This window comes from Chinchilla lanigera, unplaced genomic scaffold, assembly GCF_000276665.1.
Source record: "Chinchilla lanigera isolate Chin_1 unplaced genomic scaffold, ChiLan1.0 scaffold00066, whole genome shotgun sequence".
NCBI lineage: Eukaryota > Metazoa > Chordata > Mammalia > Rodentia > Chinchillidae > Chinchilla > Chinchilla lanigera.
This window is the reverse complement of record NW_004955467.1, coordinates 11,988,222-12,010,628: the sequence shown is the minus strand read 5'-3', so window position 1 is coordinate 12,010,628 and position 22,407 is coordinate 11,988,222. Positions and strand designations below refer to the sequence as shown.

At 52.8% G+C, this 22,407-nt stretch overlaps 1 protein-coding gene across 2 annotated transcripts in view; it reads left to right on the top strand.

The window, feature by feature from the left end:
- Nucleotides 1–22,407, top strand: part of Pitpnm3 (PITPNM family member 3) — a 78,208-nt gene that overhangs the window by 40,760 nt on the left and 15,041 nt on the right. Inside the window, exons 5-13 of one of the 2 annotated variants that reach the window (XM_013522224.1) lie at nucleotides 10,323–10,399; nucleotides 10,792–11,027; nucleotides 13,932–14,121; nucleotides 14,749–14,871; nucleotides 15,262–15,446; nucleotides 18,426–18,598; nucleotides 19,826–19,996; nucleotides 21,284–21,466; nucleotides 22,154–22,302. In XM_013522224.1, coding sequence (XP_013377678.1) covers nucleotides 10,323–10,399; nucleotides 10,792–11,027; nucleotides 13,932–14,121; nucleotides 14,749–14,871; nucleotides 15,262–15,446; nucleotides 18,426–18,598; nucleotides 19,826–19,996; nucleotides 21,284–21,466; nucleotides 22,154–22,302 — 1,487 coding nt within the window. Of the gene's footprint in view, nucleotides 1–10,322; nucleotides 10,400–10,791; nucleotides 11,028–13,931; nucleotides 14,122–14,748; nucleotides 14,872–15,261; nucleotides 15,447–18,425; nucleotides 18,599–19,825; nucleotides 19,997–21,283; nucleotides 21,479–22,153; nucleotides 22,303–22,407 lie in introns of both variants that reach the window. The other variant, XM_005399663.2, reaches the window with a different exon arrangement.

Genomic DNA, 22,407 nt, shown 5'->3' with positions numbered 1-22,407 from the left:
AGGAGCAGTGTGCTTTTTTCTATTTCTCTGTAAGCCAACTTGATTTTGACTTTGGGTACCCATCCAGCTGGGTTGGTGAGAGACTCCCCCATTATGCCCCGGGGGTTTTCCCTTCCTCATCCTCTTGCCACTTTTGTCCCCAAGTCCCCAGTGTCTTCCCGAGGTCCTGGTGAGGAAATGGCATGGATGTACCTGCGCCCGTGCACGTATGTGTGTAGGGAGCTGTGTGTCTCCACTGGTGAGCACAGGGACCCTGCGCCTAGTGCGCTGGTCCCTTCAGTCTTGGTCTGCAGCTCTTGGCTGAGGATCCAGGGTCCCGGAGGCAAAGGATGGCCAGGCCAGTTCAGTTGTTCTCCATCCTGGAGTTGTGACCCCACCCAGGTCCCTCTTCTGGCCAAGGAGGGCGGGGCCCTCTCTCCAGCCTGAGGAGTTCTGTCTGCTCAAATCCTTTTCTCCTGAGAACAAAAGGTCTTTTGGAAACAAAGCCAGGAAGCTCTGCCACAAACTTCAGAGGCAAAGGAGCTGGAGCAGCAGAAAATATAAATTAGTATCTAAGATAAAATAAAAAAATCACCTGCCACATGCACTTAAAAATTCTTATTTTTAATTTGTCTTTTGAGTAGGTAGCACATGAACAAGATATAAAACTCAAGGAACTAAAGACAACTAGTCTACCTCCCTCTCCAGTGTTCAGCTCACCCAATCCTCTTCCCCAGAAGCAAGATGATGACGAGTTTCTTATATTCCATTTCAGATATAGTCCCTGCAAACATGTACATATCCATAAATATTCACTTACATATATTTTTATATATACCCCCACACAGATGGAAGCACGCAGCATATCCCATCTTGTACCTTGCTTTTCTCAGATAATAATATAGCAGGATTAGCTTGCTGTCTCAGTACATTTCATAGTTTTGGGTCATGGGTGTGGGAGGTCATGTGTTTAGGTTCATAGCTCTGGGTCATGGGTGTGGGAGATCATGATGGTATAGTTTATTTAATCCCCTATTGGTGGACAGATAGGTTGCTTTCTGTTTCTTGCTATTATAAACAACATGGTAGCGGTTAACACTGTACTGGTACCATTTTGCACATGCCCTTGGCTTTGCTGGGTCAAGGGCATTTTGTATTTTCAATGATATTGCCAAACTGCCCTTCAGGGAGTTTGTTCTGGTTGTCACTTTCACTAGCAAAGAATGAAGACAGCCTGTTTTCTCCCACAGCCTGGCCTACGCCCTGTTGATACTGGCTCCTCTGTGAGGTTAAAGCAAGGTGTTTTCAAAGAGCATTGTTTCAGTTTAGAGTTGTAAGTTTGAGCACATTTTCATATTTGTATGAAACATTCCCATCCTTTTGCCTGAAGGGGTAAAGGCATGGGAAGGAGGGGCTGGAACGTGCAGTTGTGTTCCTCTGTGTGTGCTGACTTCGGGCAGGGCCAAGGCTCACTTAACAGGGTGTCCTTACAGGGACATCCAAGCAAGCTCCTGCACCCTGTAACAGTCTCTCTCCTTCCTTTTCCTCCCTGCCAGGGGTCACTCTGAGTAGGCAGGGCTGTGGCATTTGAAAGAGTGAAGCTACTCCCCTCCCCTTTTGTACACCCCACCTTCAGGCAGACAAATGGTGGCCTAGGTTCAAATAATGCGCTGTATCCTGAGAGAAACCCCTTAGCTCTTCAGCGCCTCAAGGTTTTTCATCTGTCAGATAGGGAGAGTGCCTTGGCCTCTCAGGATGTATGAGATTGCCTGGGCGCTGGGTGAGGACTGGAAACTTGGCACATATCTTAGGAGGGCTGTGTTCAGTAGAAAGGAGTCTGTAGGGGGCGCCAAGGTTTGGGACCACACCTGTTTGTATCACTGTGTAGCTGCAGCAGGGTTTTATAGTGGTTGCACAGCCAGAAACTTTGCAGGGCCTGATTCAAGTTGGAGCCACTCCTGATCTGAGCCCAGCTTCCCTAAGTGGAGCTGCTTCTGGAGCTGTCCTCATACTTACTTGGGTGCCAGGCAGCACACTTTCAGGAGGCCCAGACCAGCCATTGCTTCACCTCCGCATCATCCCTGCAAGACTCGCTGGCCCGCTGAAGTCTTGCAAACATAACCTCAGCCTCATTAACCGATGCGCCCGGGTGGACATGATCAGATTCTGACCCTGAAAGGGGTCAGTCTTCAGCCCGAGGAGGAACCTCAGCTTCCAGATCCCCAGCCCTGCACTAAAATTCCTTCCCCAGCATCCCCACTCAGCGGCCTCTTACATAACTTGCTTGTGTAAGCTTGGTGTAGGAGAATTTCCTGCTTCTAGGCCAGCACAGGGTATTGTAGAACAGCTATAAACATTCCCTGAGTTGTGCTGGAACTTGGAGACTCTCCAGAAGCCACCTTCTCCCCAGGTGTCTTGGCTCTGCCCTCTGCTCCCTGGACCCAAGCATGGGTCCAGCATTGTTCTGTGGCATGGAGCTGCAGGCAGCCACTGGTTCCCTTGGGTCTGCTCTTCTCCCTGCTGGACCATTTGACCGCTGTGTTATTCTGCAGTTTTCCTATGTAGTTATTGGACTTCAGATATGTCCTTAAAGTTGCCCTAGCTGCAGGGGCAGGTCAGAGATGTCCCTGGGCCTTTGGATTAAAGTCACATCCCTGACCTTTCTATAGTTTTGTATTTTAAGATGGGGTCTCCTTAAGTCACCAAGTTGTCTAGACTGGGTTTAAACTTGCCATCCTCCTGCCTCAGCCTCCCAGAATTCTGGGATTACAGGCATGTGCCACCATACCCAGCATTCCCTCCTCATTTTGAACTGTGGTCTCTGGGTTGTAGAGCCCCAGAGGGTGAGAAGTCACTTTGGCTTGCTCATTACCCTGAATCAGGCTGTTAGCAGCCCATGGTCACGTGACTGGGTCTAGTCATGTGACCTCAGTCATGTGCCATGGTCTTGATCACATGGTTCTAAAGCTCTGAGAAATTCTTGAAGGCAGGTGCTATATGTGATTCATCTTGGTGTTCTTTTTCTTTTTGTCTTTTTGAGACAGAGTCTTGCTGTGCAGTTCAGGCTGGCCTTGAGCTCACTGTGTAGCCCAGGCTGGTCTCAAACTCACAATGATCCTCCTGCCTCAGCTTCCTGAGTACTGGGATTACAGGCGTGCGCTACCCCGCCCAGCTGAATCTTGGTGTTTTGAAACCTACACAGTTGGGTGATTACCAACAAGGAGAAATCAGAGGGATGTTGAGCTGGGTTTTTAACCTGAGGGAAGGATCTTAATTCATTTACCATGTTTCATATTTATTCTTTTCCTCTATAAGCATTTCTTTCTTTTTCATATTCCCTCATCAGCCTGTCAGCTGTCACAGGACAGGGCAGCATTTTGCTTTATGTTGCTTGTAGTGTTTGCACTTATTAAGGTAGGGGCTTGTGCTTGGTGTGAAATGTTCTTAGGCTAAGCATGCAGCACACTTGTCAGTTTGATGGATATATTTGTAAATGATTTTAAACTGTAAGAAGTATGGGCTCGTTAGAGAAAAATAGAAAAATAGAGAAAAGTAGCAAGTGAAAATAAAATTATCCATCATCCCCACATCCAAAGAGAGAAAATAACTGGCCACATTTTGGTGGATTTCCTTCTAATACAAGGCCCTAAGCTCCTTCTCACCACCTCACACTCCCACTAGGCTGTTGTTTTTCACAGAGCTGGGGCCCAGGGCACCTGCTGGAGGTGTCGCCCTGGTGTCTGCCTGGTGGAAAAGGCCAGTGGCTTTGAAGTCTTGCGGGAGGGAGGTTAGGTTGAAGTGAGTAAGTGGGCCCCTGTGTTGGTTTTCACTACTGTAAAAAAAATACCCGAGGTAATCAACTTAAAAGAAGGAAAGGTTTGTTTTGGTTCATAGTTTCACAGATTTCAGGCTGCTGTCCTTTGGCCCTGTTGCTTTGGGCCTGCAGCAGTATAGAACACCATGGTGGGAGCCTGTGGCAGAGGAGGCCTGCTCACCTTCTGGTGGCCAGGACACATAGAGAACAAGACAGGAAGGGGCTGAGGTCCCGATATCCCCCCCAAGGGCACCCTCCCTGAGTCCCCAAGTCTTTCAACACATGGCCCTTTGCAGGATATTCAGTATCCAAACTATAATCCTCCTATCCTGCCAACTGCTTCAGCTAGAGCTAGTCCATTGTTGTCTTTGCAAACTGGGTTGCTACGGAAAATTTCACTGGATAACAACTTTCTCTGTTTGAAAAATGGTATAACATCTTCAGAAGAGGGTCCATTATTTCCTCTGCTGCATGCTGCCTCTTTTGCATGTAGTTGGTGATTGGTCCCCACTTTGGTGTTGGGCCATCCTAGGATTGTGGTAACAACACTTTCTGTGTGGCCACTTGTGGGACAGGGCAGGGCCTTGTGGCATGACATGGAGGCTTCTTGCCCTGGCCCTTCTGGATTAACCTTGTCCTGTGAGCTGCTATGGTGTTGGCTGTCAGTTCCTCTGCTAGCTGGTCATCCTGCCATGTGTCCTACCTCACCAGATTCCCTAAGTCCTTATGTTCTCTTGAAATCCCAGGCCAGTGAGCCTGCTCTGCAAGCAATCAGATGGGGTTGGCTAGGAGCATTTCAAGGGAACTATCAGAGCTCCAGTGGCTACTGCTTCCTTTCCTAGGGGCCCTCAAAATATTTATTTATTAATTTGCTCCAAGACTTGCCTGGGAATTAACACTGAGTTCCCCAACTGGAATCAGCTGCTTTGAAAATCTAAGTGATATTTGCCACCTGCAGTTTCTTCGTTCCTCTTCCTCTTTCCAAGGCCCTCAAAGTGACTCTGTAGTGATGCCTCGAGGTCCCTTCAAGGTCCAGGGTCTAATTCTGCTAGGCATGGAGTGTGACTGTTACAGGGCACTCACATGTGAATTCAGAATCTCAGACTGCCTGGCCCTCATGATGGAATGCAGGCAAGTGCCCCCACTCCCCACATTTGGTGGTGGTGGCAGGGGGTACTCATTTCTCAAATTAGATAGTTATTTCCCATTTCTCAGTTTAGGGCTTTCACCATGGTCCACATCCTCTATGTATGTCCTTCTCTATGTGGGTTTACCTGGGGCACTGGGGTTATGGGTGGAGCTCCTCACTTCCTGAGCCCTGCTTGGTTGACCCCAGGGGTGGCTAGTGGGGATGGCAGTGGCTGCCAGGGGTAGGTAGGCCGGAGAGTGAAATTGAGAGGTCATTGTCAACCTTGGGACATTCTCATCCTGCCCCCCTGGGGGATCCAGAGCTGGTGGGAAGAGCAGTGAAGGCAGTTGGAGTTGGACTACCCAGCCAGGCTGGGGCCATGCTTTGCTTAGGGCATGTGGGTGACGACCTTGGCTTTTGTCTCAACAGCAGTGGGTGCATGGGTAATTAGATGGGATGAGCACAATTTGTGCCTTTCCAAGGCTGTGATTAAGCAAAAATAGCCTCTATTCTTCAGCCGGCAGGAGGAGCCATGGGGAGCTGGGTGGGCCGCAGGTCCTGATGCTAGGTCTCACAGGGTGCTCTGAACAGGCCCTGTGGTTGCTGGTCCGCCTCAAAGTCCGTCACAAATCGTCACATAAACAGCTGTGGGCTTACTCACTCCAAATCTGGGCTTAGCAGAGACTTGGTCTGAATAGGGTCATGTGAACAGATGAGCAGGAAGTGGGAAGAAACAGCCTAGTGATCACGCCCTAGGATGCTGTGCAAGTAGCTCCTTACCACCAGGAGCCCTGCCAGCAGCTCTTGTCACCAGAGGCGCAGGGGAATCCTCTGGAGGTGGAACCGCAAAGCCCAGGATCAGGCTAGGTGGTTCTAGAAATTCCCAGAGGTTCCATAGTACCAGTTCCCCCGGAGACTTTTCAGCAGTGTGCTTCCCAGTGGGAGCTGCTCCCCTGGACCTAATTTCTCATGAGACCTTAGCAGCTCAGAGATGTCTCCTAGCTCTGTGTGTCTTGGGATCTTCATTTCCAGTTTTCCCCAAAATGCCAACCCCTTAAAGCTGATAAATCCTGGTCTCACAGGGGCCCCCAGTCTGATGAAAAAATAGACAAAGAACCCCACATCAGTAAGCTAGGCCCAGAGCAGCATGCTGTGACACGACCACCGTGGCTTATTTATTTATTTATTTATTTATTTTTGGTTTTTCTCCGGTATTGGGAACCGAACTCACGACCTTGCGCTTGCCAGGCAGGCGCTTTGCCGCTGAGCTAAATCCTCAGCCCCTGACCACTGTGGCTTAGAGAGAGTGGAGAAGGCTTTCCAGAGAGAGAGACCATGACCAGGGTTTTGTAGACAAGTAGGAGTTTTCTGGTATGCAAAGGTAGGAAGACCTTCCCGGGGAGACAGCTCAGTACGAGCAAAGGTGTGGAGGAGTGGAACAGTTATGTCCGGTGAGTCAGAGCTAGTATCCTCAATTATTGTAATAGGAATGCCTGGTTCTTAGAAAGGCAAACCCTCTTGGGCAATGTGCAGGCAGAGTGGCTTCAAGGCTGCCTCCCTGTGTGTCCACAGAGGCTTCTGCTAAAACTGGAGATGTGCCTTCCCATGGGGCAGATCTGGTCCTGGTGGTCAACTCTCAAGGGACCAGTATCTAGATCAGACAGGCTGGATCTCCTCTCCTCCCTCATGCACAGCAAAGCTTTCTGGCTTTTGTGCGTTGAAGCAAAGCAAGGCTCTGTCCCCGAAGTGCGTAGGAGGTGAGACTCTTCCTTTTTGCTGAGGTCAGGTAAGAGATGCTGGAGACAGCGGTGCCCACTCTCCAGCCGTGCCTCCCATCTCCAGCCAAAGCAGTGTCATGTATGGCTGGAACGCAGCACTTGTCCAGCAAGCTGATGCCCAGGGTATCGCGTGGGTTGCAGGGTAGGGGAGAGGGCTGACTCCAGGCAGATAGAGGATGGGGGAACTCCTTGGGCTGTGTCGTTATTGAGGGCATGGGATCCAGCCCACCCCTCACGAGGGCATGGTGCCCAGGAGACAGCAGGACCCTCATGTCTTCCCTGCAAGTTATTTATAGCCTAGCTATGGTTATTTGTGGCAATCACAGAGTTTAATCCTATAATCACACTGCGAGCAGGCACCCAGCCCAGCGAGGCCGGAGAACCTGCCAGGGCTCGGGGAGGTACTTGGCAGCAGGGCACGCGAATGTGCAGGCAGGCGGTGATGTCCCCATCAGCCTCCAGCCCTCTGTGTCCACTGTGGCCCCAGGTCTGGGCCCCAGAATAATCATAGCAGCGAACACCTGTAACGCTTTACATTCCATGTCCTGTTCTAAACCAGTTATATGCATGAACTTCTTTATCCTCATCATTGTTCCATGAGGTAGTTACTATTATTATTCCTATATCCCACATGAAGAAACCAAGGCTTTGGTTTAACACAGCTGATAAGAGGCAAGTCTGAGCTCCACCTAGTGGTGCTTACCTGTAGTCCCAGCACTCTGGAAGGTTGAGGCAGGACCATGGCAAGTTCAAAACCAGCCTGGGCAACTTAGTGACTTAGGGAGACCCTTTCTCAAAAAATTAAACAATCCACTGTGTAGAAGAAAAAAATTTAGAAAGCCAAGTCTGGAACTTCAGCACTCTCGCTCCAGCATGCATGGTTTAACCTCAGCCCTGCCAGCTCTGGAGGCAGGGATGCTCCAGGCCTCCATGCCCTGCCGAGGTCTCAGCCCTTCCCCTGCTCCTGGTTCCTCCTGGTTCACTCACTCCTGATGAGGCTGCACACATAGCTGCCTTGTGTTGCTTCCTTCCTGGGTGCTCTTTCCCTGTGACAGACCGCTTCATGTCATGGGAGGAGGGCCTGGGGTAGCAGACCTGGACTTTAATGTTTGTGGGTGCTGTGGTCCATGGTGCTTCATGTCTTTGCAGAATTGGCTTGTCCACCTCACGGGGAAGCTGTGTGGTGCAGGACAGGGCAGCACCTGGTGAAGCATCAGATATAAAGTTCTCTAGCTCAGTTCCCTTGGTCTTATTTATGTGGCATATGGCAAGTTTGATGTGGGTTGTTTGTCCTGGAGCCTGGGTTGTTTGAGCCTCAGTTTGTTTATCTCTAAAATGGGACTAAGAACAAAAGCACCCAAATCCAGAAGGTAATTGTGGGGACTAAGTGAGGTGACACATACAAAGCATACAGTGCCTTGCACATAATACTCATCATTGTTCAATAAAACTGGATCATTCCTATCATCTCTTATTATCATCCTGTTCTGAGCCCAAGGCCTGGGTCTCCCATAGCCAAAGGCAGGGCCAGGTCTTTAGTGCATTAGGAATGATGCAGAAGACTCTGAGCCACTGCAAGGGGCATTTGAAAGTACTGGGCAGACCCAGGCTCAGCACAGGTTTATTTCTCCTCCCCCTAAAAGCCAAACCCCTTCATCACTTAGAAAATGATTTCCTGTGTGTGGGCAGCAGCTCTGAGCTCATAAAGCAGTTACTCTCCATCCAGGGCTGTGCCTGTGAGGACAGAAGATTTCAGAAATGTACCTCCTTGCTGAGCAGAGCTCCTCCTTTGAAATTCTTTCGCTGAACACCTTTCCCTGGGGCTGGCAGTGGCTGAGGTTGACTCAGACACGGATTGGCTAGGGATGCGCGCAGAGCCTGTGGGAAGGACCCTCCCCAGCTATGACTCACAGCGGCGAGCAGTAGACCCCTAGAAGAGGAAGGGGGCGCATGAGGAAGAGAAGGGTCATCCTCTCTAGAATGGGCTTTGTAAATGAAGGTGAACAAGTGCTTCACAATCTAGCTGTGGGTTTTGGCTGTGCAGAGGAAGTAGTATTTGTCTGACAGGGGAGAAAGGAGAGGAGGCAAGGTAGGCTGGACAGAAGGAAGGATTCCTCAGGGTGGCCTGTTGGATGTCTTTGAGGTCCCTCTCTACCTGCAAGCCCAGTATCATGACATTTGGGAGTTAGGTGTTAGGTCAATGATTGGCACGTTTTTCTGTGAAGGGCCGGGCGGTAAATATTTCAGGCTTTGGGGGCTGAACATCTGTTGCCGCCACTGAAGTCTGTGACTACGGTGTGAGAGCCGCCACAGGCAATCTGTAAGTGAATGAGCCTGGCTGTGTCCCAATAAAACTTTATTTACAAAAACAGGCTGTAGACCCCTGTGTTAGAGCAGGGAGAGTCAGAGAGGCCTTCCTGGAGGAGGCCCTGAGTCAGGCAACTGGAAGGGGCCGGGAGAGCACTTCTGGGAGTGACCTGCTTTACCCCAAAACTAGGGGGCGATGCCAAATGTCATACTGAATGCGGACTTACCTCTCTGCAGGTCCACTTCCCCGGGACCATGCTCCTTACTGTCTCTCAGAGAGCTTCCATGAGATTTCTTCCTTCCCTCCCCGTCCTGCCTTCCTTTCTCTTTTAGCAGTGCTAGGGATAGAACCCAGGGCCTAACACACGGCCGGCAAACACTACCGCTGAACTATACCTCCCACCCCAACCAGATACTTTTGAAAAAACTATTTATCTGGCTGTGTTAGTGAGGACTCTCCACAGAAACAGACTCAGCTGGAGAAGCAGAGAGTTATACAAAAGGATTATAGGGGATTGGCTGTCCCAGCTGCAAAGGCTGAGAAGTCCTGTAATCTGCGGGCCAGCGGAGGTCCAGGAAAATCAGGGGTGTTGCTTCAGTCTCAGCCCAGGTCTGAGGTCCGAGGGCCTGAGGAGGAGTAGCCCTGATGAGTGAGGGCAGGGGTGAGTGAGTAGTGAGTGAGTGGACTCGCCTTTCCCCGACCTTGGTGTTCTTTGCTCACCCAAACTAGACGGGCCACATTCTGTTTACAAGGTGTCCTAACGCAAAGGTTAATCCCAAGCTGGGAATGCAGCTCAGCGGCATAAGCGCCTGCCTGGCAAGCACAAGGCCTTGAGTTCGATTCCCGGTTCAAAAACAAACAAACAAAAAAAGGTTAATCCCTCCTGGAAGCATGCTTGCAGGTACACTAGAGTATCATGTCAAGCAGACATGGGTTTTCCAGATGTGCTGGTGTGAGTGTGTATGTGTCTTGAAGTATCATCCAGGACCAGAAATGGCCATCATCAGATGATATGCAATGCTGCTGTTGTTTTTGGTCAACAAGAGGAGAACTGCTCCTTCCCAAGGATGCTTGTCCTCAGTCGCGGTGGCCAGCATCCGTGGTGGCCAACCTCTGCCACTCTTGCTTTCCTTAGCAGGACAAAGCACGTCATGGTGGGTGGACTTCAGCGGCAGGGGGCTGGATGGGGTGACTTTCTCAATTCTAGACCATTCATAAGCCAGGGCCTCTGCTATGAAGCCAGCTGGGTGCATAAGTGTCCAGCAGCTGTGTGGGGTGGGCTGATACTAACCCCTGCTTCTGTCCCCTCTGCAGGAGAACTGTACCGGGTATCCCTGAGAAGACAAAGGTTTCCAGCCCAGGGAAGCATCGAGATCCATGAAGACAGTGAGGTGAGCTGACTTTCCAAGGTGTCCACTCCCATTTGTGGTCAATTTTAGGAAGGGCCCTGGGGCAGTAGACAGGTTGCCCAGCTTTCATCTTGCTCTTCATTTGACTTGCTGTGTGATCCTGGGTAGCTTCCTGACTTTCTCTGGGCTTCAGGCTCCCATATGAACAAGAGAGATGTCTTCAGACTCCCCCTGCCCTGACATCCTTCGAGGGTCTCGCCCTCCTCTCCTGGCAGCCTGTTCTCTCTCTGAATGTACCAGAGTTCCCAGCGCAGGGGAGGCTGCAGAGCTCCTAGACTTGGAGCTTGGGCTATCATCTCCCCATGTGTGTGTGTCCCCGTGTGCCCCGCTTTCCCCTGCTGCCTGCCTCGCCATCCCCACCCATGTCCCTTCAGGAAGGCTGCGCTCAGCGCTCCTGTAAGACGCACGTGCTCCTGCTGGTGCTGCACGGGGGCAACATCCTGGACACAGGCTCGGGGGACCCCTCCTGCAAGGCGGCCGACATCCACACCTTCAGCTCCGTCCTGGAGAAGGTCATGCGCGCCCACTTCCCCGCTGCCCTGGGCCACATCCTCATCAAGTTCGTCCCCTGTCCCGCCATCTGCTCTGAGGCTTTCTCACTCGTTTCTAAGTGAGTCTGCGTCTGCTTGTTCAGATGCCTGGTTGGTGTGCGCTGAGGGGACTGAGCAGAAGGGCTGCCCCTTCCTTGTGGGGGTGGGCATTGGGCACCGGCCAAGGACTCTGGGGAGTCAGCTCCAGGCCGGCCATGAGCATCACTGGTGGAGAGTGGTCAGCAAGAGCCCTCTACTGGGGATGGCTGGTGCCAGGGGCCCCACAGTAGCTTGGCACCACTTCCTGTGCTCCGTAGGCTTGACCCTCTTGGCACATATAAGGAAACTGAGGCCTTGATAGAGTTGGCAGTTACTCGGCAAATGGAGTCAGACTAAAGCAGCCTCCTTCCCATGCTACGCTATTACAGCCTGGTAGGGGAAGATTCTGTAGTGGAGGTGGCCAAAGGCACTGTGAGCACTTGGGGAGAAGGCCAGGGAGGACTCCCGGACGGGCTGACTTGTACTGCTGTGATAGCATGGATATGTATTGTGGCCGCTCAGGCCAGCCTGGATTTAGATCCTTGCGGTGTGACTGGGGGAAGGTGTTCAACCTCTCCCTACCTCAGCTTCCAGCTCTGTAACATGTGGGCACTAAGTGCCTTCTCGGGTTGTGAGCCTTCTGGGTGCTGGTGTGTGCATAGCGTTTAACCTGCAAAGCCTTCTTGGGCTGGGGTACCAGCTGCGACTGGCGCCACCATTCTCCTGGGGGAGGAGGCACTCTCTCTCCGCTTGGTGCAGGGCAGGCTGGGAAAGGGGTGGGGAGCAGGGATGCTAGAATGGCATGGGCAGAAGCTCAGGCTGTGCCCTGGCCGCTCCCTCACTGCAGATGCTGGCCTGTCCCTGCCCACTACGGCAATTTGGGTGATCAGGGCCTCCAGGGTCTCTGGGGATCCCACGCACTGCTTAGGGCCTGAGGGCTCCAGTGCCCCTCAGGTGCCCCAGGCTGACGGAGCTGAAGGTGGGTGCCTGGAGCCAGGGGGATGCTCTGGTTTCTCATCAATTGTCTACAAACAAGGTCCTGAGCAGCTGCAGGGCTGAAAGCATTTGGCAAATTATTGGGACTGGAAGTTGGAAGCTGGGAGCTTTCAGCAGTTAGGGCTGAAAAGGAGGGAGCTGTTGACACCTCCATCTGCCCCTCTGGCCCATCACATGATCTTGTTGGAGCTGGAGGCTGCTGCAGAGGCTGGCCTCAGGCACAGCCTCTACCATCTGGGGCTTGGGGAGGGCGGGGAGAGCTTCAGCAGGGAACTGGGTGAATGGGAGTCCATGGGTGGGCTGTCATACGTGGCTCTAGGAGGGTTCAGCTGCTCAGCAGTGTGGGAAGGAATGAAGTTTCCCTGCCCTAAGGCTCCGGTGGGTCTGGACCGGGCCCCTGCACTGTGCTGAATGGGGAGCAGAGGCTGATTCATCTGTGTTCCCAGGATGCCAGGAGGCAGATCTCAATGACAGGTGGAAGGGAGGAAGGAACGGGATTAGGTTAGGGACTCTGCCTACCTGGCTCATCGCCCGAATCCCCAGTGTGATTCTTGCGTAACCTGCGAGATGTGCAGGGTTACCCGTGGAGGTGAGCCAGGAAGCAGGGCCCTGCAAGCTGATCTTTAACAGGTGGTCACTGCTTCCCGTCCGCAGCACACTTTGGGAACTTCCCAGCCTGTGACGGAGGCTCTGTTCCCCAACCACCTAGAGTTAATAATTGCACCGGTTCATAATCCATCTTGGGACCCCCGCCTCTCCTCTACCCCCAGGACGTCTGACCTCCGGAGCTGGGTTACCGCTACATCCAGAAAGATGGATGGCCTGGCCATTTGAGAGGATAGCAGGAGGGAGCTTACCTCTACTCCTGGCAGCTCCTTGCCACAGCCATTAATCACCCCGTAATCACTGCTGGGAAGGAGTTTTTTCTCAGCTAATTAAAATCTCTCCGGCTGCAGTCGAGGCCTGTTTCCTCTAATTTGTGTTCTTTGGAGGTGAGGAAAGCTGGTAGGGCTGGCCTTACACACCATGAGAACTCCCTCACCCACTGAGGGTGCCCTGGTCCTGTCACCTGCCCTAAATTCTGTTGGGTCCCCAGTGGGAGCTGCCCTGTGCCCTGGGTCAGGCTAAGTTCAGACTGCGAGGAAGGACAGGCTCTGGGCAGGAAGTGGGGAGTTTGAAGCTTTTCCTTATGTCCCTCCTGACCAGCCAATCCCAACAGTGTGGCAGGGTGGGACGCACCAGGGGACAGAGGGAAGCGAGGTGGTGGTGGGGAGGCTGCTGGGAGCCTGGTTGCAGGTGGGCCTGAGCTGTCTGGAGAGGGAGGGGCTTCCTGGTAGGGAGGTCTGTGTGGGGTGTGTGCAAAGTCCGGCTTACGCCGGGGAGTGGAGATGCTGTGGGAGAGGCTCTCTCGGCCCTTTGGACAAAGCTGATGACGGCTGTGGATCCTTGCCACTGTACAAGGCACACGACACCGAGCAGCCAGCAGGGTTCCCACGTTCAAGCTGGGGCCACTGAGCGATCCCCTCCCTCCCACCTTCTCAGTTTCTCCAGAGCCTCCTCTGAGGCCCTCCAGGAAGTCTGCCAGGGTGCTGCATCTCCACCCTTGTCCGCTGTAGCTGGCTCCCCAGCTAATGTGTTCGTTCCTCTACAACTGGGGTGTCCTTAAGGCCATGCAGAAGAGGGCAAGAGAGCACTGCTGTGCCACGCCCTGGGCTGGTGTGGGAAGGACATGGGGGAGTGGGCATCGGCTTGAACCCCTCTCTCCTGCTCTTCCTGCCGCCACTGCCTGCGCTCCGTCTCACCCGGGCCTTGCCTGTGTCCTCGTGCAAGGTCTCTGGAGCTGGGGGCCCAGGGCCTGGCCAGCGTGTGCTGTCTTCTGCCCGCTCCTCAGCCCTACACCCGCCCTCCTTCTGATCCCAGCTGGGCTTACCATGGGCTCCTGTCTGCAGCCTGAACCCTTATAGCCACGATGAGGGCTGCCTCAGCAACAGCCAGGACCATGTCCCTCTGGCTGCCCTGCCCCTGCTCGCCATCTCCTCCCCGCAGTACCAGGATGCTGTCGCCATGGTCATCGAGCGAGCCAACCAGGTCTACAGCGAGTTCCTCAAGTCCTCTGATGGGATTGGATTCAGTGGGCAGGTAGGACAGCCTTCCCCTCCCTTTCCATCCCGGCTATTGTCTGAGAGAGAGGCTGGGATCCGCCGGGAGGCTGTAAGAATCAAGACAGGCCGTTCCAGAATGGTAGCACCTGAGAAGGAAGAGGGTTTTGTTTTTGATGTGGTATGGGGGTTGAACCCAGGACCTCTGCATTGGGCTATATCCCCAGCCCCTTTTAAAATTTTTTATTTTGAGAGGGTGTCTTGTAAGTTACCCAGGCTGGCATTGAACTTGCAGTCCTACCTCAGCCTCCTAGAATGCTGGGATTACAGCCATGCATCACCAGGCCCACCTGAAGGCAGTCTTTGAGATTGGGGGTTTGCCCTCATTTTACAGATAGGAAAACTGAGGCTGACAACCTGAGCTTTGATTTGGAGCCCATGTGGATCCCTAGCTGAGTTTGATCCTAAGCCTAGCCTGACCCAGTCCTCAAGCTGACTGTAGATGAAGTTCTGACCCCAAGATGAGCCTTACCCCCAGTTCAGGCTCTCTGGGTACCTCTCTGGACTGATTACTTACTCTCCTGTGGGAAGTGACCCTGTGTGGCTGGGTGTGGGGTGAGGGGGCCAGCAGTGGGCAGGCCTGCAGTCCCAGCCATGCCTCCTGCAGGTGTGTCTCATCGGAGACTGTGTGGGTGGCCTCCTGGCCTTTGATGCCATCTGCTACAGTGCAGGGCCTTCAGGTGACAGCCCAGGCAGCAGCAGCCGGAAAGGGAGCATCAGCAGCACCCAGGTGTGGCCAGGTGGTGGGACTGGGGAGGGTCCATTCCCAGAGGAGTGGGGAGGTGGTGCTGGCACCCTTGATCCGTGGTACAAATGATTGTATCATAAATCTGCAAGGATAGCAAAAGATTACTATCATTGGTGGGGAGGCTGAGGCCCATAAGGGCTGACTGGGTGTGGCTTCCTAGACAGCTGTCTAGCACCCCAGCTGGAGGGCTCAACCCTGTGGACATGGAAAGTACCCTGTACCTAAAATCTCCCCATTATTGCATTGTGGGTTTTGCATGCCTTTTGAAAGTGTAGCTCCCCACATCACGGAAGGAAGGGGCTCACTTGTGGCTGGGGGAGGAGACAGGCCCCTGCAGTGGCAGTGCACCCTATCCTCTTACCGGCCCCCAAGGACACCCCAGTGGTGGTGGAGGAAGACTGCAGCCTGTCCAGCAGCAAGCGGCTCAGCAAAAGCAACATTGACATCTCCAGTGGGGTAGAGGATGAGGAGCCTAAGAGGCCATTGCCACGGAAACAGAGCGACTCCTCTACCTATGACTGTGAGGCCATCACCCAGCATCACGCCTTTCTCTCAAGGTAACCGCCTCCTCCCTGGCCTCTGCTTTCTTTCTATCAAAATGACCTGGGGAGGGAGGACCTTGTCTCAGAGTCACCTGGGAGATCTATGACGAGTCATATGTCCCAGATCCTTCCATGCGGGCCTATAGACAAGGATCAAAGTTCTGGGACTGCAGCCATTTGCCATCTTCCTTGCACCAAGACCCAGGATTCTGCTTCCTGTCTCTGCCATGATCAAACTTGCAGAGAGACTGGGGACGATGTATTACACCTGAGTCTCTACTTCATGTTCTGCAAAAAGATAATGCTGCCCAGCCTACTGTCCTGTACAGGTGGAGGAATCTAGGGGAAACAGATGTGGACATTGTAACCTGCCCCAGGTGTACATCCCCATTATTTCTCAGAGGAGGCAGTCACACCGCCAGTCACCAAAGAGCTGGGGTCAGCATTCTGGTCTCCCTGTCCCTGTTTCAGTGCCTTGAACACAACACACTTCTGTTTGTGGGCCTTCCACTAATCTTTGTCTAACTTTCTAGAAGAGATAGCCAATGAACACAGGTTCATTGCATTATGTGCACATTAATTCAGGATACAAATGAGTGTTGAATATAGACCCAAATTGGCAGGAGTGTCTTTTTTTCTTTCCCTTCTCTTCATCTCTCTCTTCCTTTGGTTTCTCTTTTCTTACTCAATGATAAGTTCACAAGGTCATTATAACACTTGGAAAATGTATCATCTTACCACCCAGAAGAATCACTGTTAACATTTTATTTCCTTTCTGTATATTTTAAAAAACATATTATGCATATAGTTTTAATTAAAAAATCCCCAGACTTCTTACCCTGTGATCTTTTCTCCATATAATTAAAAATATTTGGTTAATATTCTTAATAGCAGTATGTTTTGTTGAGTGAATGGACAGTTCTCATAAATTCAATCCCCAGTAGTTGGATATTTTGTTTTTTTTCTAGTTCTTCACTATTATAAATAGCACTATGGTAGGTATTTCTGTGCATTGACATTAATATGTGTTAGGCTTACTGTAGTCTTACCATGTTTGCATTTTTACATTCTGTAACTTCAGTTGGTTGTTTATCAACCACAGTCCAAACATTACATAGAAAACTCCAGAAACAAGTAAGTCATAAATTTTAAATTGTGCACATCCTGAGTAGCATGATGAAATCTCATGCTGTCTCACTCTTATCCTACCTTGAACATGAATCACTCTTTGTCCAGAGTACCCACCCTGTATATGCTACCTACCTGTTAGTCACTTTGTAGCTGTCTAGGTTATCAGATTGACTGTTGTAATATTGCAGTGCTTGAGCTCAAGTAACCCTTATTTTACTTAATAATGACCCCAAAGCACAAGGATAATGGTACTGGCAATTTAGATATGCCAGAGAGAAGCCATAAAGTACTTCTTTTTAGTGAAACAATGAACATAATAAGATATTTTGAATGAAAGACCACATTCACATAACTTTTTAATAGTATATTGTTATACTTTTATTGTTAGTTATTACTCTCTTACTGTGTCTAATTTATAAATTAGACTTTGTCACAGGAATGTTTGCATAGTAAAAGAAACACGATACAGAATTTGGTGCTCTCTGTGGTTTCACGCATCTGCTGAGGTCTTGGAACATATTCGTGTGAATAAGGGAAACAACTGTACTTCCCTCAGATGCATTCTTGGAGGTGGAATTATGAGCCTCTGTGTATTTAAACTTTTGTCTATTTAAAGCATCTCAACAGTTTATCCTGCAGAAAAGTAGCTCCATGCAAGTGAGAGTTGCAGGGTGAAAAAATCACAACATTTCTGGTTCACCCTTGAAAAATCCTTTAAGAAAGCCCCACATTTGGAGAGTGACAAGAAATCAGAGGCTTTTCGATAGCTACCTCAACACAGCCAGCTTTTCCCTCTGGTGCAGGGACAGATGGCTGTTTCTGTAGCAATTAAGTAGTTGGCGTGTGTCTAGGGACCACGCTGCACATGAAAGATGTATGGTTAAGCACGAATGTCGTGGTCTGCACTGTGAGATGCTCACCCCGTGGGAAGCAGAAGGGAGCACGAGACTGGAGATTCAACTTTGCACACTTGCTTACCCTGCGGGGTGGGACCCTTGCCCATACTGCTCCAAGTATTACTTCTGAAATTTTTCTCTTCCAACTCTGAATTTATATTCAGGTGACTGATTGGTAGATTCCACAAATTCCTTTGTTGGGTTTTGATCTCTAAGCTGTACCTCATACTCACAGGGAGGGCCCCATTTTTTTTTGCCTGACCCTCAGCCCCCAGCTCTGGGTCTGTGGCTGAGTAGAACTCGGACTCTTTCCAGAGCACCGGCCATCTGGGATGGGAATGGCTGGGATTCTGTGCGTCTCGTGTTTTTCTCCTTTAGCTCTGTTTCCCTTGCTGGCTGGAGCGGGTGGGAAGGTCAGGCTGTTTGCATCTGTGTCTGCGGGTTGCCTGGAACACGAGTGAGGACAAAAACCCTAAACCTGGCAGCCCTGACACTAGCCAGCTGGTCTGTGGATTGGCCAGGCTGGGCTTTTCCAGCAGACAGTGCAGGAATTCTCAGTGTGGCTGTCACGAGGCAGCACAAGGGGGCAGCCCTGGCTGGTGCAGGGTGCTCAGTTGCTCCCAGGTGCTCAGCCCGTTTCTGTAAATATGGCTGCAGTGGGTCACAGCCACATGTATTAAGTGGCTACTTTTATGCTTCGATGGCAGCATTCAGTCGATGTGCTGGGGACCAGATGGCCCACAAAGTCTGAAATATTTACCAACTGGCTCCTTGCAGGAAAAGTTTGCTGACCCCTGCTCTAGCCAAATGTTGGCCCGGTCTCAGTGCAGTGCTGATTGCCGCTAACTTTGTTGGTGTTGGGCAAGTGGACACCACGTGAGAAGGAGGGCTGTGCACTTGGCTCTCAGAGCGAACACCACGTTCTTGCTCTTCCCTAGCCTGCCTTCCCCTGTCTTTCCCTCCACAGCATCCACTCCAGTGTGCTCAAAGACGAGGCCGAGCTCTCTGCTGTGGGGGGGCCCCAGCTCCCTGAGGTCAGCCTGGGCCGCTTTGACTTTGATGTGTCTGACTTCTTCCTCTTTGGCTCACCCCTGGGCCTGGTCCTGGCCATGCGGAGGACGGTGCTGCCCGGGTTGGACGGTGTGTATAGCTGGATCTCAAAATGGGAGAAGAGGAGTGTTGGGGTCGGTGGGGAAGAATCACAGAGGTGGGGTCAGTAGAGAAAAGGAGAGGAGGGGTGGGGAGGGAAGTGAAAGTTGGGGCAGCTTCCCCGGATGGGCCAAAGGTGAGGCAGCTTTGGATGCATTTCACTGTCCCTGCCCTATGTCCCTGGCATAGTGGCCCCACTGTGCCATAGTTATGCTCTGTGGGAAGAGAAGCCATAAATGTTCACCCTACTGCTCCCCAGCCCCCCCACCCCTTGCTCAGCAGACCCCTGCAGCCAGCTGGGTTTCCCAGCCTGCCCCATATTCAAGCCCATCACAGTGTCTTTGCCCATGCACCTGCCACCTTGAAAACCTTTTCCTGTTCCTCTAGCATGCACATGTGAGAGGATTTGGCCACCAAGGGCTTTAGCAGTGACAGAGGAGAGGAGCACAGACTCACAGCTTGGAGGGCATCTTGCATGTCAGCAAATCAGTGCTCTCCCTGACGCTTGCTGACAGCCTCCAGTGTGACCAGATTGAAAGGAAGGGGCTGTGGCTGCAGTGGGGAGAGGAGGCAGAACTCATGGCCACCTTGTGTCATTGAGGACCTGCGGGGTTCACTGGAGGCTGCCTGTTCTGGCCCCTGATCCAGGACGGGCGACGAGCCGGAGAGGCAGAGTTTCAGTGGAGACATCTGCTGGCCAGTGAGAGAAGTGCCCTGTCAGCTCCAACAAACCCAGGCCCCATCTAGTTCCAGGCCTAGGGTTGAGTGTGGGGGCCCGAGCAAGGGGCCGTTGTCCTGATTTAAGGAACTTCTGTTGGTTTCATAGGTTAGGTAACAACTAAAGCTGGGGGAGCTGAAAGGAGTCTGACCAGTGGGAACTATGGAGGGCGTGTCTTCTAGGAAGATAGGACTCCTAGGAAGATAGGACAAAAGCACAGAGAAAGGAAAGCAGCAAGTAGGAAGAGGGAATCGCAGAGTTCGTCGTGGCTGCGGTGCCTTGCTGGGTGTCTCTAGTGGCACTCGTAGGTGGGGACGATTGGCAAGGCTTTGAACGGTAGCTGAATGTGACGGCTTTGTTCTAGTTGGTAGCAGGGAGCCATGGGAGGTTCTTCAGGGGAAGAGAAGGCTATTCAGAGCTGCACCCCAGGGATCCTTCTGGGGCCAAGGGGGCAGGTACTATCAAGGGGCTTCTCCATGTGTCTTCCCCACTTACCCCAGGTTTCCAGATGCGTCCTGCCTGCAGCCAGGTCTACAGCTTCTTCCACTGCGCGGACCCCTCTGCCTCGCGGCTCGAGCCTCTGTTGGAGCCCAGGTTCCACCTGGTGCCTCCCGTCAGCGTGCCCCGCTACCAGAGGTTCCCACTGGGTGATGGACAATCTCTCCTCTTGGGTAGGTCCTCAGGGCTAGAGGCTGGGCCTCCGCCAGGTGGCATTCGAGGACTGCTCTCTGGCCCAGCTTCCCGAGCTGTCAGCTGATGCGGTGACTCATCTGAGAAGGGTCTGTGAACTCCTGGAGGAGACAGCAGGGAGTTGCTGACTCTTCTGTCTTCAGAGTGGCCACCGTGCCCTGCACTCGCTCTGTGCGAGGCATCTTGGGTCCAGAGAGCCTGTTTGTTCCCAGCAGGCTCCAGGCCGAGCTCCTGTGGGTGTGGGCCAGTGTCACAGTCGAGTTGTCAGACTTGAAGGCAAGTCCAGGGATCTACATCCACTACCATTCCCGAGTCCCAGCCCGGATTCTAGAGGGAGGGACTAAGCCATCTAGGCTTTTGTGGAAAAGGTGGTTTTTGACCAGGGCCTGGAGGGGAAAGTGCGTTTGAGCAGGAGGAGAAGAGCTGGAGGAGGAGGGAGCAAAGGGGAGCTGGGCAGATGAGTTTGGGGAGGGTCGGAGGCTACCAGGGCTTAAAGGGGGTGAGGCTGAGGGCAGGTGTGGAATGAAAAGCAAGGGCTTGGAATCCAGGCCTTGGCTGTATACCATGGTGCAGCGGGAGTAGCCTGAGCCTGCTCAGTTGCAGGCCAGAGAAGGAGGGACGCTGTGCGTGTGGCCCAAAGGATTAAGACCCGTCCCCTCCCGAGCCTTCATTTCCAAGGGACATGCTTCCCAAAAGCCCTGCTGTGCAAGGAGCTTCCTTAGGTAGGCAAAGCTCCAAGAATCCCTCCCCATCCTCGTGGTCGCTCTTTGGTCAGGGGACCCTGCACCGCTCGCAGCCACACCAGCTCCCAGGCTAGAGTTCATTTCCATTCACGTCCAGGTCAGCCACAGTCCTTTGTGGCTTCAGGGGAGGACTTTGGTAGGAGAGACGTGGTTACTTGCCATCCCCATGACCTCAGCTGCGCTTTGCACATCTCCCTCTGCAGCTTTGTTGGGAGTGAGGGTGGTGGTTGGAGCCCTCACTGCTTGCCTCACTCACCAGTGAAGGGGGGGTGAAACAGCAATGTACTTTGAAAGGAGACCCTTCAGTCCCCAGTGGGGTGTGCATGCGTGTGTGCCTGCGTGCGTGTGCCCACGTGTGTGTGTGTGTGTGTGTGTGCACGTGTAGTGCAGGTTGCCTGCTAGGCCTGGGCTGGTTCCTCTGCCCGCTCAGTTTCCTGCCCATCTTGCCCAGCACAAGGTTGGCACTGAGTGGCCAACTCTGTTGGAGATCCACTACTTACCCTGGCCTTGCACTTCCCCTTCCAGCTGATGCCCTGCACACCCACAGCCCCCTGTTCCTGGAGGGCAGCTCCCAGGGCAGCCCCCCGCTTCTGGATGCCCCCGCTTCACTCCCTGAAGCCCCAAGGTTCCAGCGTGCCGGACGGAGGCTGAGCGAGGGCAGCTCCCACAGTGACAGCTCAGAGTCCTCGGACAGCCTGGCACCCATGGGTGCGTCCCGCAGTGAGTGAGGTCCTTTTGGGGCCCTGCCTGCATTTCAGGGAGAGGGGCCCTTCCTTGGGGTGGTTTTGGGTCCGTAGCCATGCAGGTGGCCCCCTGCAGGGAAGAGGGTGGTATTCCTGCCTTTTGGGAGCTGTTGGTCTGTTGGCAGAGACCTGGCTTTGGACTGATCCTCACTGACTTCCCAGACTGGGCAATGACCTCAGAAAGAACCTTGTCCTCTGACCCTGGACAGGCCCCAAATGCTGAGCCTGGCTCATATGAGCTTTGCTCTTGCCTAGAGCCTTGGTCCCTGATCCTAACCTGGGACTGAGTTTTCATCTTGAACGGAAGCTTGGCCTCTGACCCTGGATAGGGCTCTGATCTCCGACCATGGACCAAGCTGTGACCTCTCAGTGCACTGACTGAGCCCTGACCTCAGAGCCCCTGCTGATCAGCAGCCTGGGGCTGACGCTTTCCCGGGTGGGGCTCAATCTGGAGGAGGGGTGCCCAGGTGATGGGGCTGCTGTGTGGTGAGGAGGTGGTAGGAGGGGAGCAGCCCACTGCCCCAAGCTCAGGTGCGGCCCAGTGCTCTGGCCCTAAACTTGACAAGCAGCACGTTCACCACCGGGTCTGTGCAGCCAGAGGCCCATGCTACCGCTTGGCTGCCCTGTCCTCACCTCCTTCTCGGACCTGCAGTCACGGCCAGATGGTGGGGCACCAAGCGGATCGACTATGCTCTCTACTGCCCTGATGTCCTCACCGCCTTCCCCACCGTCGCCCTGCCCCATCTCTTCCACGCCAGCTACTGGGAGTCCACTGACGTGGTCGCCTTCATCCTGAGACAGGTACTGCTGCTCCCTGGCTGGGCCAGGCTGCAGGCTCCTCCAGAGCAACCCAGCCTTCTCCTGCAGACCATGCTGACCCCTGGTCTGCTGTCTTCCTTTTCTTTT